Below are 16,330 nucleotides of genomic sequence, written 5' to 3'. Positions count from 1 at the left end.
CCATGAGTTAGTGCAATTTAGACAACAAACTTCTACAGTAGTACAAATAGTGTTAGTAGTAGTAAACAAAGCATTAGAAAGTTTGTAGGTCATGGTGCAAAGGACCCTAGGTTGAAATTACTCTGAATCATCCCTTTAAAATAAAAATGACTTGACTTAGAGTTTCATTTTGAGAAAATTCTTAGAAATAAGAAAAATCTTAGAAATGAGGCAACATAAACCTGAGGGAACATAGGGCTGTGGGAACATAGGGCTGAGGGAACATAGGGCTGTGGGAACATATAGGGCCTAATTTTCAAAATTTTCAGTGAAAAAAAATTTCTTAGAAATGAGGGAACATAGGGCTGTGGGATCATTGGGCTGTGGGAACATAGGGCTGACCCCGTCCGATCAACCCCCCCAGATAGCCTTCCCAAACGTCAGGGTCACCTGCCGCCTATGCCTAGAGCTGGACCATCAACAGCATGGCTGTACAACAACATGGACTTTTTCTATGTTCAACACCAACCTTGACCTCTGCTAATCCACATACGCCCCCTACTGGACTCCCAGGTACTACAGCCTCAAAACTGTGAACTACATATAAACATGTAAACTACCTGTAACTGCAACTGTTACTCTGCAAGGAACAAAAAATAATTTTCCTGCTATACCACAACCGGAACTCTCCTTTAAGTCTGGGTGTGTATTTCACAGAACCAGCTGATGGCATTAAAGGGAAACTTCAACCATGGCCCTGTTATCATATTTTTTTCTGTATGTGAGTGATGCAAGTGGCTCCCGTCAAAGTTCGCACATTCACACTGACAGGCTCAGATAGTTACAATGACTGTCCCACAACATACTAGAAAGGAGAAATGAACATATGTCTCTACCTTTAGCTGGAGGTCGCTGTTTGTTGTGATCTGTGTCCAAATCTCACCACGCTAGAAATCTCGCGATAACTCCCGGCAAAACACTGGTGTGGAATACCTGACTGACACTGCGTCCTGACATACAGAGAGCAAGCGAAACGGCAACGACAACTTGCGCGAAGGTGTCCTGATATGCAGCGTAACGATTTTGTCGCAAGTATATTCTATTGGTTCAGAATCCAAACCAATCAAATTATCGAGGGACAGAAACAAACTTGTGGCGCTATTTTGAGATTCCTGGCATTTCCTGGTTGCCGTTTTTCACATCTTGGAGTGTTTTTTTTTAATTTTATTTCTCTCTGATAACTTGCTTGTCAACAGAAAGCAGCGTGTACTTTTCAACCAATAACAAGTGTTTACGGGCGGGACACCGCCGCAAAATGTCGTCCAGATAGAGACAGAGCGAGCGATTTTTTCAGGGTCGCGGCATGTCATGTCACTTTTCCTCGCTCGCTCGCTCGCGTCCCTGTCACATCGTTGTATGTCAGGACGGGGTGTGAGGTGAAGAGAGAAGACAATGGTTCATGTGTACGCATTTCCAAATTGTAGCAACAAAATGTTGGGCTACTCTTCGTGCAGCTTTCACAGACTACCTCAAACGAAGTTTCCCTTTAAGAATCAGAATCAGGGATACTTAGTTATAGGCTTCATTATTGCTAGAATATAAATACAAAACTGTGTGTCTTAACACAAGGCCCAAGAATGGCTAACTTGACAGCTGGAATCTGCAGTCAGTTTTCTAATGTGCTACTCATGGGCTTATTAACATTCAGTTGAAATTGACCCTCTCTCCATACTGATGAGCTGCTTCACAAACCTACATGACCACACTATAGTTTTCTATCAATAATCACAATATAAATGTGCCCAGAGCAGTTTCTGTCAAAAGACCTAAACAGACAGTTGTGTATGCACACTCACTCACCATCTCTGTTGTGTCATTATTGCGCACTGCAGGGACTCTCACACATGGAGCAATATTATGCTGAGCTTTTCTTAATTATCAATTCATTGGCCATCATAAATGATGAGATATTCATGTTAAAACATAACTAAATAATGAATCTTATATGTTGAGCACCAGCCTGAAAAGAGCTTTGGAAAATTGGAGTCATTACATTTAAATAACTATAACTATAACCGAAAATGAGCATATCAACAGTAAACTGAGGTTGGAGGAGTGGAGCTCTGGTTGGAATAAGTTGTGTAAGGACCACCCAGCACGCAGGCGGTGGACTGCCTTCTTAAGCTCTATAGCTCTATTTTTATTATTATCTTATTCTTATTTTTCTTAAAAGGATGATTTATTGTGACAAATTTAAGGAACTTATTTATTTTGATAAACTTAGCAACTAAGACATTACATTATTTGTTACTTACAAATACTGCTACGTGGATGTATTTTCATTCAGTTTCATTGTGTCGTTTTATCAGTACAACAATTAAAGACCCCCTCCCATGAAAATCGTGTTTTTCGTGCTTCTCACATGTTCCTGTGGCATTTTTCTTGTGTTAGCGGACATATCAGCAGAAAAGGAAGTGCAAAATTGCATTTCTGAGTTTTTCTGCCTTCAAACTGCTGTGAACCAATGGCAGACGCAAACTGGCAGTTTCAGGGAGACTGGAGCTGACGTGTCACAACCCCAGGGGAGGGCACTAGTGCTACAAGCTCCCGCCGCGTTCTGCATCTGGCTCAGAGGTGAAAGATAACAGGTATAGCTCACCTGGTAGAGCAGCTTGCACTGTGAGCAGGGACTGTATTCCAGTCTGGGATCGAATCCCAGTGCACAGTTTTACGCTAAACGCGCTGAATCGGTAATTGTACAATGTCCAGCTGTCACTGAGCGAGTGAGTGAGTGAGTGAGTGAGCGAGCGGGGGGAGGGGGTGGCTGGGCGGGTGCAGAGCAGCGCAGGCTCCGCCCACCCTCCAGAGGCGCATTGCTAATGAGCTGCTGGTGCTGTGCAGAAGCAGAGCCCTGGGAAATGGCACAGGTTTTGTGATTTTGGCTAAAAACTTCATAATCACAATTTAAAGACTTTAGGGGGACTTTAAGTATCTTTCTGGAGTCTTGAAATTTGAACATTAAACACAAAGTTGCTGTGGACTTACTAGAGAGTAGAACTGTGGATCAAAATAGACTTGTGTCCTTGGGGCCTCTCTGGGTGGAGTTTGCATGTTCTCCCTGTGGTTAAAGGGACAACAAGGAGTTTCTATTTGGTTATAAAAAAGTCTCACGTTAATGTGGATGAATCTATGTTACCCACACTTGTTAATGGGCCCATTTTCGATAAATATATGGTTTTGTCTCTATCGTTATTTTGTTATTATTAGTGGTGGTGTAAATGCTGGGCGAGCCGACCAGCGTTTCTTTACTTTCGGTTTTGTGGCGAGTCATGAGAATAACGCCGCCGAATCGCCGTTTATGGTCGGAACTACGACGGTATGTGATCGTCTTTGAACCTCTGACTTTAATTCTTGATGAATGAAAACATGAGTCTGTCTTGCACCGGTCCAAGAATTTCACTGTGCGCGCGGAGGTTCATGGAAAATGTAGTGTGAAAACACTTTGCTTTCCAAAACTCCTTGTTGTCCCTTTAATAATCTTTGTGATAAATTTGAAAAATTTGATGCATCAAAAAAAAAATCTGTGAAGTTGTTGCTGTTGAGGACAGAAGTGTTGCAGTATGCTGTGACCTCAGGAGACAGCACTGAGAGAGTAGAGAGCTGCTGCCCACTGCTGGCCAGAGGAAGAAAGATGAAGCAGTAGTTCTGCTGTCTAAAGCCTGCCACACACATAAAGATTTTATAAATCTCAACCGATTTTTTATTTGTGAGAGACCCCACACATGAAGATAAAAAATCTGTGATTGAACAGTTTTGATCGTATTGTGTGTGCTGCGATATTCCAAACACAGCTCACCACACACATTAAGATCAGAATCTTGACCCTCCGGTCAGAAAACTCAGAAAGAGATCCGCGGCATCAGCAGCGATACCAGGTGTGTCGTTGTAGCTACTCTTTCAGGTCTATTTCCGGAATGGACAATGAGAGCGACGTAATTTTTTTTTTATGAAAGCGGGACACTTCAGCCTCTACAACGATCCCATCTGTGTGTGTCTGTGTGTCTGTGGCTCCGGACGCCGAGCAGTCAAGCGACGGGCTGAGCGGCGGTCACATGATCGTTTAAACATGACTGCTCTATTGCTGGCTGTTGCTGGCTATGATTGCTACCGTCTTTGCTATCGGCTATCAGGAAATCTCCTGTGTATGCGTGAATGTCTGTGTGAACCTCATGTAATGCCAGGGCTGCACCGTGGCTCTCTGTGAGGTTGCCGGTGTTGTGCGGAGAAGTGGCTTGCCGCGAGCACCATGCAGAGCTCGGCAAGCAGGCACTTCTGCGCACAACACCGGCTTTCCACACACAAGATGACTTTTGATTGAAAAGATTGAATCGTAAATATTGAACAGATTGAACACTTACGATTATCGGCGCCGAACGTTTTCCGAGCCGATTGTCGGGAGAATGTTGACTCTTAACACACCACACACTACAAGAGAATCTTACAAGATAAACTTAAGAGCTTAAGATAATCGGGCGATGTCTGTCCGTGGTCGGAAGGGGGAAAATCGGGGCAAAATCAGCCCGATTATCTTTACGTGTGTGGCAGACATAACCCTAGCCTCGTAAACCAGTCTCTCGCGGAAATGCATTTCATTTCATTTCTGAGGGAGAGTCTGGCCTCATTCTGGTTTGGCCGGAAACCCTCAGAAGGCCGAGCCAATCAGGGTCGCCGCTGTGATTGACACAGCACGTTGGCCAATCAGGGACCGACTGGTGCAAAGCCCCGTCACTACACCAACTTGCTGATTGTCTGTCAACGCTACGACTCCCGCCCAGCTCCCGCCCACCACAAACGCTTACAGGGGGAATGAGGCCAGACTCTCCGTCGAAATGAAATGAAATGAAATGCATTTCTGCGAGAGGCTGGTTTACGAGGCTAGTCTAACCCCGTTGGGACTCACATGTCCCATGGTGGCCACCACTGATCAACCATTGGGTACCTTGAGTAGGCCTGTCCCAAGGTGTCAAAAGTTAGCAGCTCCGGGGGAATTGAGTTCTTTTGTCTGTGAATCAAAATAACCCATGGTCTCCCCTGTCATAAGGGAGAAATATTTATCTAATACTGTATCTACAACTGAACTTCAAAATCAAGTCCAGAGTTACAATTTCTTTTTTTTTTTTTTTCAGGAAGTGGATGGGTTGGTTACCAGGTGTCCCCGACACGTAGTCATCAGTCCCTACCAGGATCAGAGCGGTCTCTTCCACTGTGACGAGAATGATGAGTGATGATTGGACAGAGTCTCCACTCAGCCGTCTCCTACTGTCCTATGGGGACAGAAAGTTACAGCAATGCCAACAACTGTGGTTCATTTGGTGAGAAACAAAGAATGTTTTATCAACCATAATAAACACCACTCTTCTGTGCCAATATTCCATTCATCAACCACAACCTTGTAATCAATAACTGAAAGATGTGTTCTGTTAGCCTTTTGTGACCTTGTCCTGTATGTTTGAGAATCACTTCAGTGGGAGATAAACTTAGGAGAAATTGTAGGTGATGAATAATACAGACTATTGACACTGGTTGATTTGAAGAAGATAGGGGGAAACCTTCTGTTCTCCCTCAGTTATGTCAAATTCAAAAATTGATAAAAAGTGTATATTTTCAATCGATCAATCTCTTCAAACATGTCACTGTGAAAATTAAACCACAAATAAAGGGACAACGAGGAGTTTTGGAAAGCGAAGTGTTTTCATACTACATTTCCCATGAGCCTCTGCGCGCACTGTGAAATTCTTGGACCAGCACAAGACAGACGTCTTGCCAAGAATGTTTTCATTCATCAAGAATTAAAGTCTGAGGTTCGTTCGAAGACGATCAGATACCATCATAGTTCCCACCATAAACGGCGATTCGGCGGCGTTATTCTCATGACCCGCAGGGCAGAGTCCGGGAAACCGAAAGTAAAGAAACGCTGGTCGGCTCGCCCAGCATTTCCACCATTAATTAAAATAACAAATAACGATAGAGACAAAACGATATATTTATCGAAAATGGAGCCATTAACAAGTGTGAGTAACGTAGATTCATCCACATTAACGTGAGACTTTTTTTATAACCAAATACAAACTCCTAGTTGTCCCTTTAACCTTTAGAATATAGGAATAAAAAGAAGAATGTGTTGTGAAAAATGTGAAAAAGTATTCAAACTTTATGGGCAACTGAACTGTGTATATAAGGGTGTCTGAGCATACAGGAGGACGTATAGAGCCTGGTTCTGATCAGGGATCAGGTCCTCATCTGGTCCTAAAGCACCAGGGGGTGTGCAGGTCATTTCATTCATTGAGCTGTGATTCTACACTGTGAAAACAACTGACTCTGAATCAGCTGAGTCTGACTAATCAATGTAAAGAAGAAGAGGGAACAGTATTTGGAGGGGCCAGATCCCCCCCCCCCCCACCACCACCACCACCACCACCCCCACACACACACACACACACACACACACACACACACACACACACACACACAACTTTCTATCCTTCCTTTTTATCACCCCCTCCCATCTGTGCCGACATGCTCTTTCTTCCCTCTCTCTCCCTCGCCCCCCTCCCTCTCGCGGCTCTCTCTCCCCCTCACTAAAGGTGACCGTAGAGTCGGGATCAGCGCTCACTGTTTCAGCTCTTCAGGTTGCGCGGCAGCGGGCGGGAAGACCGGCTTGACGCAGGCCAAGTCCGGACACTGCGTCTGCAGGAACAGGCTGAGAGGGGCGCCGGAGGGGGGGGGGTCTGTGTATTGACATCTAGGATGCTGCTGGGAACCTATATGTGCTGCTTGACGCTCCAGCCTGCTTCCTCCAGGTGAACTCCTCGCCTATAGACGGTTTTTTTTTTGTTCTGCAGATTTTTTCCTCCGGACCCGTGTTGTCTCACCTCGACACCGACGCTTGGATGTTGGTGAAACGACGCGCATGCGTTGCCGTTGGAATAATTTTACAGTCTGAATCTGAGTCCCTGAAGCCTGGTGTCAAAGTCGTCGGAAGGGTCGCAGTAGGTAGTGATGTGGACTACTATGGACCGCGGATGCTCGGGGGTGTTGTGCCTGTCCCTCCTGGTGGCGGGGGTGTTTGGGGCGCAGAGGTGAGCTGTGATGGTAACATAATGTGTCATGTCAGACGGGCCAGTGCGGCTCCTTATCTCTCAACTGAAATGTGTTTTTCTCGCCTCAGCGCCAACGAACCTAGCAACATGTCCTATGTGAAAGCCACTGTGGACAAGCTGCTGAAAGGATACGACATCCGGCTGCGGCCTGATTTCGGAGGTAAGAGCCGCTACGGTCTCTATGATGCTGGGCTCGCGCCTCGCTGCTTACTAATGCCCCTGCATCACATTTTCCACAGGCGCCCCCGTGGACGTTGGCATGAGCATAGACATCGCCAGTATTGACATGGTGTCTGAAGTCAACATGGTGAGTTTCCTCCACTCTGACTGCAGTATGAGACACACACCGCCTCCACGTGACGGCTCTCCAGCAGACAGATGGAGAGGTTAGAAACCGGCGTCAGTCCGGCTCACAGGGCTGCTTGGTGCAGCACCGAGACACACACACACACACACACACACACACACACACACACACACACACACACACACACACACACACACACACACACACACACACACACACACACACACACCAGCTCTCTCTTCAGTACCATGGAGAGATCCGCAATGTGTCAAACCAATCCGTATGCATCAAGTACTTCCCCGCGGTGTCACAGCGGCGGAGGCAGAGAACTAACAAGAGCGAGAGAGCGAGCGAGCTAGAGAGAGAGAGAGAGAGAGAGTGTGTTTAGTGATTCCACGCACACACTGCTGGCCCAGCATGTGTGTAGAGCCGGTGTCAGAGCAGAGCCTCCGTCAGGTGCAGCAAACAGACCAGAAAGACGCGCTCAGTCCGTTCACGCCGTTTTTTTTTTCTTGCCTTAATGCAGTAATTACATAACGGCTGTCAGTGAGTCAACAGCAGGACGGAGGCCCGGAGAAGCAGAGTGTCTGCAGAATGTGATGTGACCACTTCATACAAGCTGTGGTGCAGCAGCAGCAGCAGCAGCAGCAGCAGCAGCACCAAGGTGCCCAGGGAACACGCGCCATCACAGAGGAACCATCTGAGAGGCTGGCGCACGTGCATAGAAAGTGAATGTGTGAGACAGTCAGACTTAACTCAGGCTGTAGTTCTGCATCTATTAACACACACTGCTGCTGCTGCTGCTGCTGCTGCTGTACTGCAGCTCACATAGGCCATCCCAGGGTCTGTTATACAGCTACACAAATCTGCCTTTGTATACTATTACTGTCACTTGCCATCTTAGAATTAAAATGGCATAGTCCTCAGTCATTTAATATTTTAGTAATATTTGAGATGGTTCTACTCGGTTGTGTCCTCTATGTATAGTTCCTATTTTAAAAATGGCTCATAGATTCCCTAAACTGTCTGGGGGACATTGCCAAAGTATCAGCACTACCGATACTAGGTCTTGTTTTGAATAGTTTGTGTTGAGTATTCTGGTCTTCATAGAGTGTTGGTCAGTGTATTGATGTGATGCTATATCTGCTGGATCAGTGGCTATCAACCGCCCTGAAAACAAAAACATCAGTTCATGTTTAGAATCAACTCCTCAGCAGAGCTAGCCTAGAAATCTAGCTGCACCCTAGCGGCAGCCAATATATTTGCTCCGTAGGTGGGTCTAGAAACGAGCCATAGGAACTTTTTGAGTCTGGAACACCGTTTGTGTTCACCAATCACAGCCTGATTAGAGAGTCGTTGGGCGGCTTAACGCGCTGACGACATACATTTTAATTGGCTTGTCAGGCTAACGTCATCCTGCTCTTTGCTCTGATTGGTCATAGCGCTACCCTATTGGTGCAGAGGCAGTTTGAAAGACAGCCTTCATCCCGCCCCCTGGATTGAGCCGAGGTCTACCGCTCGTTGCCAGACTAGACATTTTAGTGATATAGTCTGGCTTGTCAGGCTACAGCAGAGCTCTGGTCTGTGATAATGGATGCATTATGTCACATTTTAAAAGCTAATTAACACCATTACTGTTTAGATAACATTGTTGTGATGTGTATTTACCTTCTTGCTGATGGACCTGGATCCACTTTCTCACTTTTTAAAGTCGGAGCCCGCTGAGTGTGTGGAAGTGAATGTGTGCAGACTGAGAATCATAGTTAGTTGTTCTTCGCTTCTAAATAATAAATGCAGCTCTGCTTATCATATCCCTCACATTCCTGGAGCTGGAGGACTGAGGTGTAGGTGTGGTTGATGTAGATCGTCGAGGGCTGGAAGTGATACCAGGACCCGTGTCTGGAACTGTGGCATTTCTTCGAATACGTTCAGTCTGAAACACAAAACTGCAGATTCACAACAGAAAGAAAGGCTGTTTACACAAGTTTAACATTCATTAGTGCAGGTAAATAATATCTTTTCATTATTCCACTTCATTTCGTTTGATTATTTGTCAATTATTTTCTTAAGAATTTTAATACAATACAGTACAATAGAGCTGAGTGACGATTTCAAACTTTAAAATACATTATGATTATTGATCATTTCTATGGTGATTATCAGTCTGTCTCTCTTTTTGGGACATGATCTTTTCATATCCTTCAGTGTGAGTGGTTCTAGGTGATTGGTGTTTTTTTTCTTTCCCTTTTTTGATTTCTAGTTTTAAACCCAACAAATAATTTGTTCGTACCTTTCACTTTTAATTGGCCTTTGTGACTCAGAAATACAGTGTACATCCCAGTAATCACTTATAACAAGCCAGCAAGATCAAATCAAATCATTGCAGGCCAAGCAGGTCTATGCTTGTGAATGTATGAACCCAGAACTTAGTGGTTGCTTAATATAATATAATATAATATAATAACACTCCACATGCATCTGTCCATAAGCAGGATGACAGCAATGAGGCATATTTCCAGAGTCCCAGAGCTCCAGTCTCCTGTAGATATCTGTAACTAATACAGTGAATTCCTCTAATGATCTGATTGACAAGATACAGTTTAAGCAAAAACAAATCTTCCACTGCTCATCTTCAGATGTTCACTCCACATTCCATTGTAAATGTCTACCTAGCTTTTTACCCCCTCCACTCCAGTTTCTTCTCTATCACTCACTGCATGCACAAACAGCTTATGTTCCCACATACACTTCTCTACAAAGCTACCATCATATTATTTAAAGATAAAAGGTGAAATACATTTTAAGATGTTTAGCATTTTTAACATTTGCAATATTTTATACTTGTGAATTTCACATTCAAACATATATTGAAACCTATATATTTTAACCATTTTACTTTTTGAATAAACCCCATTTATGTATTTAATGATCATATATAGCTAATGATACATATTTCTAACTGGGGTACACAGGTGTAATAAGTGTCAAAATCCAGGGGCCTTATCCGCCTTAAAGGAGGAGGTTTACCAAGTTATGATGGGATGTAAAGCCCTTTGAGACAAACTTTTTGTAAAAATGGGCTATACAAATAAAATTTGCCTTTGCCTTGCCTGTAACCATAGTAGACTCAGCGGTGGCATTTGGGTAATGGCCGCAACAGTAAACAGGACCACGAGGAAGCAAACAGAACAATGCTGGCTGGAGGGGAATTAACAAACCTGCAAAAACCGGTCTGAAGATTCACCAGAGTAGATCCAAATGTTGAAGGATGGTGACTGAGGGCAGTGCACTAATGCAGTATCTGGTGGGACGAAGGAGAGCCCCACAGCCAGGAAGCACCCCACGGTGCTGTCAGTCTCTCAGCACTTGAGCTGCCCCATCTGGATCACCTTTTGGTTTCCCTAACTCATTTATCAAGGAAAGAGAAGATCAAGTGGCCCAGATCATCAGACGGTTCTACTGTATATCGACGCAGTTCGACGATGACCTAGTTGGCATCCTTGAATCATCCTTGGCAGGTCCCATTCGTAAAAAGATGGATGCACTCTCAGTCATCGTGTACAACCTTGCACAGGTATGGTTTAGCTCGAATGGGCAGAGCAGCCAAATAGGCATCAAATAGGAGGGGAAAGAAGAGCCAGCAGTTTAAAACCAGCCCACCAACTGGAAACAAAAATATTAATGCCCTAATCATCACACTGCAGGAACAGCTTTGCAAAGACAGAAGAAAGAGAAAATGTGAGCAAGCACCTCTATGATCACCCAACTAAACCAAGAAGCCAAGCAGAGGGAAGGCAACCTAACCCCTAATCACACCAAAAGTCACAAAGTCTAGATGTGCACAATGATATGATCACCAACTACCTGGGGTTTAAACTAAGATTTAAATGAAGCCAGTTCACAACCAGCTAGCTGGACCTCCAGAAAAGGGATCCCAACAGTATGCACAATTCAAGTGAAAAAAGTAAAGTTTGGTGATACAGAAGGACACAATCACAAAAAGGTACAGACTCCAAATCCAGGTCATTCCATCAATCTAGGACAACCTGACAGAATGCTTGGCATAATATATAGTCTAGGTCAACACCCTTGGTCCATACCTCTTGCACTGTCATTACTAGAAGCAAGACAAACATGGCTGCTTCACTCCCAGTAGCTGAGAACCATTGAGCGGTAGGCTGGCTGGTGTGCAGGCTGCACTCCAAGGTGCTGTTCCACCAACACTAACGGTAAGTGAGGCAGTTTTAACTCATTAAGTCATTCTAGAGAGAGTTACTGTTAGGTAACCAGAGTGACTCAGATGCTCGCCAAGGTTTTTCTGATTCACAGTAAGTATTGTCTAGGTAGGTAACCTCAGTTACGCACAACTTAGTAAGTGGATACTGGTATCAAAGTGACCACTCTAAACTATGCTAATATGTTCAAATGTAATTTCACAAATAGCTAATGTTAATTTGATCTCTACCCTAAGTTTGAGTCTTTCCACCTCATCTGACAGTTAAAATATCGGCTTTTGTTTCAGGTTTCCACGCCACAGGCACGTCCACCAATTCCCTCAGATACTTCTACAGGGCTCCCACTCTTTTCTTGAAATCATTTTCCAGGACTTTTTCAGCTGCTACAGTATGACAGACATGTTATTACACCAAACACTAATACATCCACGGTACTTTGGACATTGGAGGCATGAGTGAGCTGGGCTCGGGCTCATTGACCTCAAGTCACATTAATATTAACTAGGGCTGTCAATCGATTAAAAAAATTGACTAATTAATTGCACAATTTTCTGTAATTTACCACGATTAATTTATCGATGAATTAATTGCATTTGTCCACTTAAAGCAGAAGTAAGCGATATTTTTGTGTTAATATAAGTCTTAAATAGTTATATCTTCCGACAGCAATCACTTACATAGAGTGTTTGGACCGAAACACGGGTCTGTCAGTCACTCTGCTCTGCTCTGAGCCGAGGAGAAAACTTTTCTTGTATCCTACAATTTTTATCCAATGAGGAGAGAGAACAGCATGAAGGGCTGTGTGTGCAGCCAAGGGATGCACGTGAATGTGGTGACGTAGTGACGAGGACCAATAGATCCATGACGAGGGCGGGGGCTGCTAACTCCATCTGCTGACAAGAAGTTATGGTGCGTTCAGGGCAGCCCGTAACTCGTGTTTTTCCGACCTGTGAAGTCGTACCAGTTCGATCTGGTGCAAGTTCGCGGGTCGGAAGTTACGAGTGGCCGTTATAGTGACTTTCACAGGCAACAGGTCGGAGAAACGCGAGTTGTGGGTTGCCTGTAACGCTACAAAGCCGTAAGTCGTGACTTGAAGCTGTAACTTACGGTTTCAAAAGCCTGCCTGGAACGCAGCATTAGCCAAAACGACCGGATCGCTTACTTCTGCTTTAAAACTATAGTTTATAATGAACATGACATCATCCAGGCCAGAGGTCAGTAGGTCAACCTACAGACGCCAGATGTTGATAACAGGTAGCCCTGGACTCAGAGAGGAATAGCACTAGCCTATCATAACTAAATATTGGTGAAATGAACGAGTTTCGCAGCAAATAATGTGTTATTTAGAGGCTGCATTCTGCTGCCCGATAGACTCACATTATGTGGATATACGCGGCTCTCGGCTGGATCTAATTTTGTTGGAACAACTTGTAATGACACCAAAGTTATCTGGGTGAGTAAATGATCGTATTTTATGCTAGAAATGAGGTCCAGAATGTAAAAAACTGTAATTATCCTTTAAGTAAATTGAGGAGAGACAAAAACTATGCTGCTGTGTTGAGAACACAATAAAACAGATGGACTTAATTTAAATAAATATCATGAAATTGGCAGACTTTCTGATGAACATTGACAGCTTAACAAAATGAAAACACACTTTAATTGACCTATTGCAAAACCCCACCCCCAAACGGTCATTGTCCAATCAGACATCCTAGCAACCGTTACTATGTAAACAAGGTCCGTCAAGCTTCGGACCTCCGACAAGCAAAGTGTATTGTCGGACAGTAGTTACCCGAAGAGTTTGGCTGGGGGAGTCGTGTTCTTTCCCTTCCCAAAGCTGAAAACACAACCTGAAAACACAACAGGAGAGGTGCCCCCCACCCCCGCAGCCGTACCCTTCTCCCCCACACCCAGCTAAATGTCATGAAAATAAACAAGCATACAGCCTACATCTGCTCCAAGGTAAGCTAGCAGGACTAGGGCTGTATCAGAAATCACTCACTACTACAGTGTTTCCTCTAGGATTTCTTTTTTAAGGAGTGGTGGCTGTCCGATTGGGGGGCATACAACTTTCACTTTCACCACGCACTGCTGCAGCACGCGCGCTTCTCTCTCTAGTATTGCTTTCGTCAACGAAAATTATGACGAAATATCATCGTCAACGAACCTTTATCACGTGACGAAAACGAGACGAGACGAAATGTAAATGGTGGTCATGTGACGATAACTATAATAAAATCTACAATGCAATATTGTTGATGAATAAAAACGAGACTAAATGTGGTTTACAAAAGAAAAACTCTGCTAAAATGTCTCTTCATTTTTGTTGACCAAAACGAGACGAGATGAAATAACGTTATAATGTTTAGTCGCGCTATTATTCTATTATTTTTGCAGGCAGCGACGTCACTTCCCCAATCCCCACTCGCGGCATTATTTAGAAGATGCAGTTGCAGTGGGTTAGTGTTAACGAGGTCCGACACAGAGAAAGGGACCGATGGCCGGCAGCCGCGAATCGTCAAACCACTGAGACAAACACGTGTGTGTGTGTGTGTGATAGAGACAGAGAGAGAGAGAGCGTGCGCTAAAACTAGACTTAAATGTCATCAGTTTTCGTCGACTAAAACTAGACGAAAATAGTCATGGGTTTTTTTGACTAAAATAAGACTAAAATGCTCAGAGTTTTATTCGACTAAAACTTGACTAAACAAAAAGGAGCATGAACGTGACTAAAACTAATAAAAACTAAAATTAAAGTTTGGCACAAAGACTAGACTAAAACTAAAACAGGCCGCCAAAACAACACCATCTCTCTCTCTCTCTCTGAACGGAAGACATGCAGCGGTGTATTTGCGTGTACTTACGTATGAGGAAACACTGTACTATATAGTGCACTTACACAGATTGAATGGTGTCACAGCTCTCCTCTCGGTTGGGAGAAAAAAAGAAGCTCTGGTCTCGGTCCGCGACACAAACACCACATCCCATTACCCGTATTCTCTTGTTTATGACAAATAACAGTACATCGTAACATGTGATAATTCATCCACTGATTGATTATGAAAGGCTTCGTTGAAAATACATGCACAGGACCGAGGGGGAGGCTTAGCAAAACAGCAGGGAAGTGACCAGACTTGCAGATGCGCTACATGATGCAATTTATGAATCGGTAAAAGCCGTATTTCGATCACCATTATGTTTACATTGTGACCACACAATTTTGTAGTGGTGTCAGAATGTTTAGTGATTATTAATATTCATAATATAGCGCTCATATGCCTCCGAGCAAGACACTCAATATAAAAACACTGTTGACACTCGGGCAGCGCCGAGAAGCTTGTCGGACTAGCAACGGTAACTAAGGGGGATGGGGCTTTTGCGAAAGGTCAATTCTCCAGCGCCCAGTGCGCTGCACATAGGCTGTTGTGTGGTGGGAGCTGGGGAGATCGGCCCAATAGGTCTTAGCGACCGCCACACAAACGCTGCCCTCCTCCACTGGCGGTGCCCGGGACAGGGCGTCCGGGACGACATTGCAGCATCCCTTCTTGTAGTGCACCCGAAAGGTAAAGGCCTGAAGTCTCAGGGTCCATCTTGTAAGACGGGATGATGTCTTTGGACAGTTGAAGGCCCAAGCCAAAGCGCTGTGGTCAGTGTAAACATCAAATGTTTCTCCCTCCAGGTAGTGGCGCCACTTCTCTACGGCCCATACCACCGCCAGGCATTCCTTCTCTGAAGTTGAGTACCTTAGCCCAGCACCATGGAGAGCCCGAGAGGCAAAGGCTACCACTCGTTCCTCACCATCCTCGTCCATCCTGGTCTGTGCCAGGACCGCCCCCAGGCCGACGTCACTTGAGTCACAGTGCATCTGAAATCCCAGGTGTGGTCGCGGCTGAGCTAAGACAGGTGGCGAGAGCAGCACAACTTTGAGATGGTCAAAAGCACACTGACATTGAGACGACCACTCCCAGGGCACTCCCTTCTTCTTGAGGTTGTTAAGTGGGGCAACGAGGTCAGCCAGTCTGGGTATGAACTTGTGATACCACAACACCATGCCCAGGAATCTTTGGAGGCTCTTCAGATCTGTGGGGACAGGGTACGCCGTTATGGCCGTGACTTTCTCCAGGTTCACCTTCACCCCTTCTCCGGTGCCTACGTGCCCCAGGAAGGTGAGTTGAGTGGCATTTTTTGACATTGAGAGTCAGGTTGGCCTGGTGCAACTTCAGCTCTCCAGCTCTGTGTGTAAGGTGTTTGTTTGACTGAAGGTGATAAATGTTGGAAACTTTCGGGGGTCGCACATTTTAACGTCTCCAACACAGGCACAATCTCCTCATAATCTGCCGGTATTCGTCTTGGATCTCGAGAGTTCTGGCTTCTTGCAGTTTTGTAACTGTTCAGTTGAACGGGTCCATGGCATTAGTCCGACTTCCCATTAGTTCGAACTTGACAATCGAAGTAATGAGAGTTCAAACTAATGGGAGGTTCTCATTAGTTCGAACTGGAGTAGTTATTAGTCCAACTCTCCATTCCTACCGTTCACCATGCATTTATATAATTATTCATATAGGCTCCACCTGTCAATAAGACACACGTGGAAGAAGAGGTGCAGTTTATTGTGTTTCACCAACGGGGAGCTGTCATTACGCACG

At 44.8% G+C, this 16,330-nt stretch overlaps 1 protein-coding gene across 2 annotated transcripts in view; it reads left to right on the top strand.

Annotated features, from left to right (window-relative positions):
* Window positions 1–7,038: 7,038 nt before the first annotated feature.
* Window positions 7,039–16,330, top strand: part of gabrb1 (gamma-aminobutyric acid type A receptor subunit beta1) — a gene marked incomplete at both ends in the record, with an annotated part of 72,881 nt that continues 63,589 nt past the window's right edge. The window contains 3 exons of one of the 2 annotated variants that reach the window (XM_083998303.1): window positions 7,039–7,118; window positions 7,208–7,299; window positions 7,379–7,446. In XM_083998303.1, the coding sequence (XP_083854429.1) occupies window positions 7,039–7,118; window positions 7,208–7,299; window positions 7,379–7,446 (240 nt within the window). Of the gene's footprint in view, window positions 7,119–7,207; window positions 7,300–7,378; window positions 7,447–16,330 lie in introns of those variants that run through there. The other variant, XM_083998304.1, reaches the window with a different exon arrangement.

This window comes from Trachurus trachurus (assembly GCF_905171665.1).
Source record: "Trachurus trachurus genome assembly, chromosome: 22".
Lineage (NCBI taxonomy): Eukaryota > Metazoa > Chordata > Actinopteri > Carangiformes > Carangidae > Trachurus > Trachurus trachurus.
Note: the sequence above shows the minus strand (reverse complement) of the source record. Positions and strands in the feature narration are given on the sequence as shown.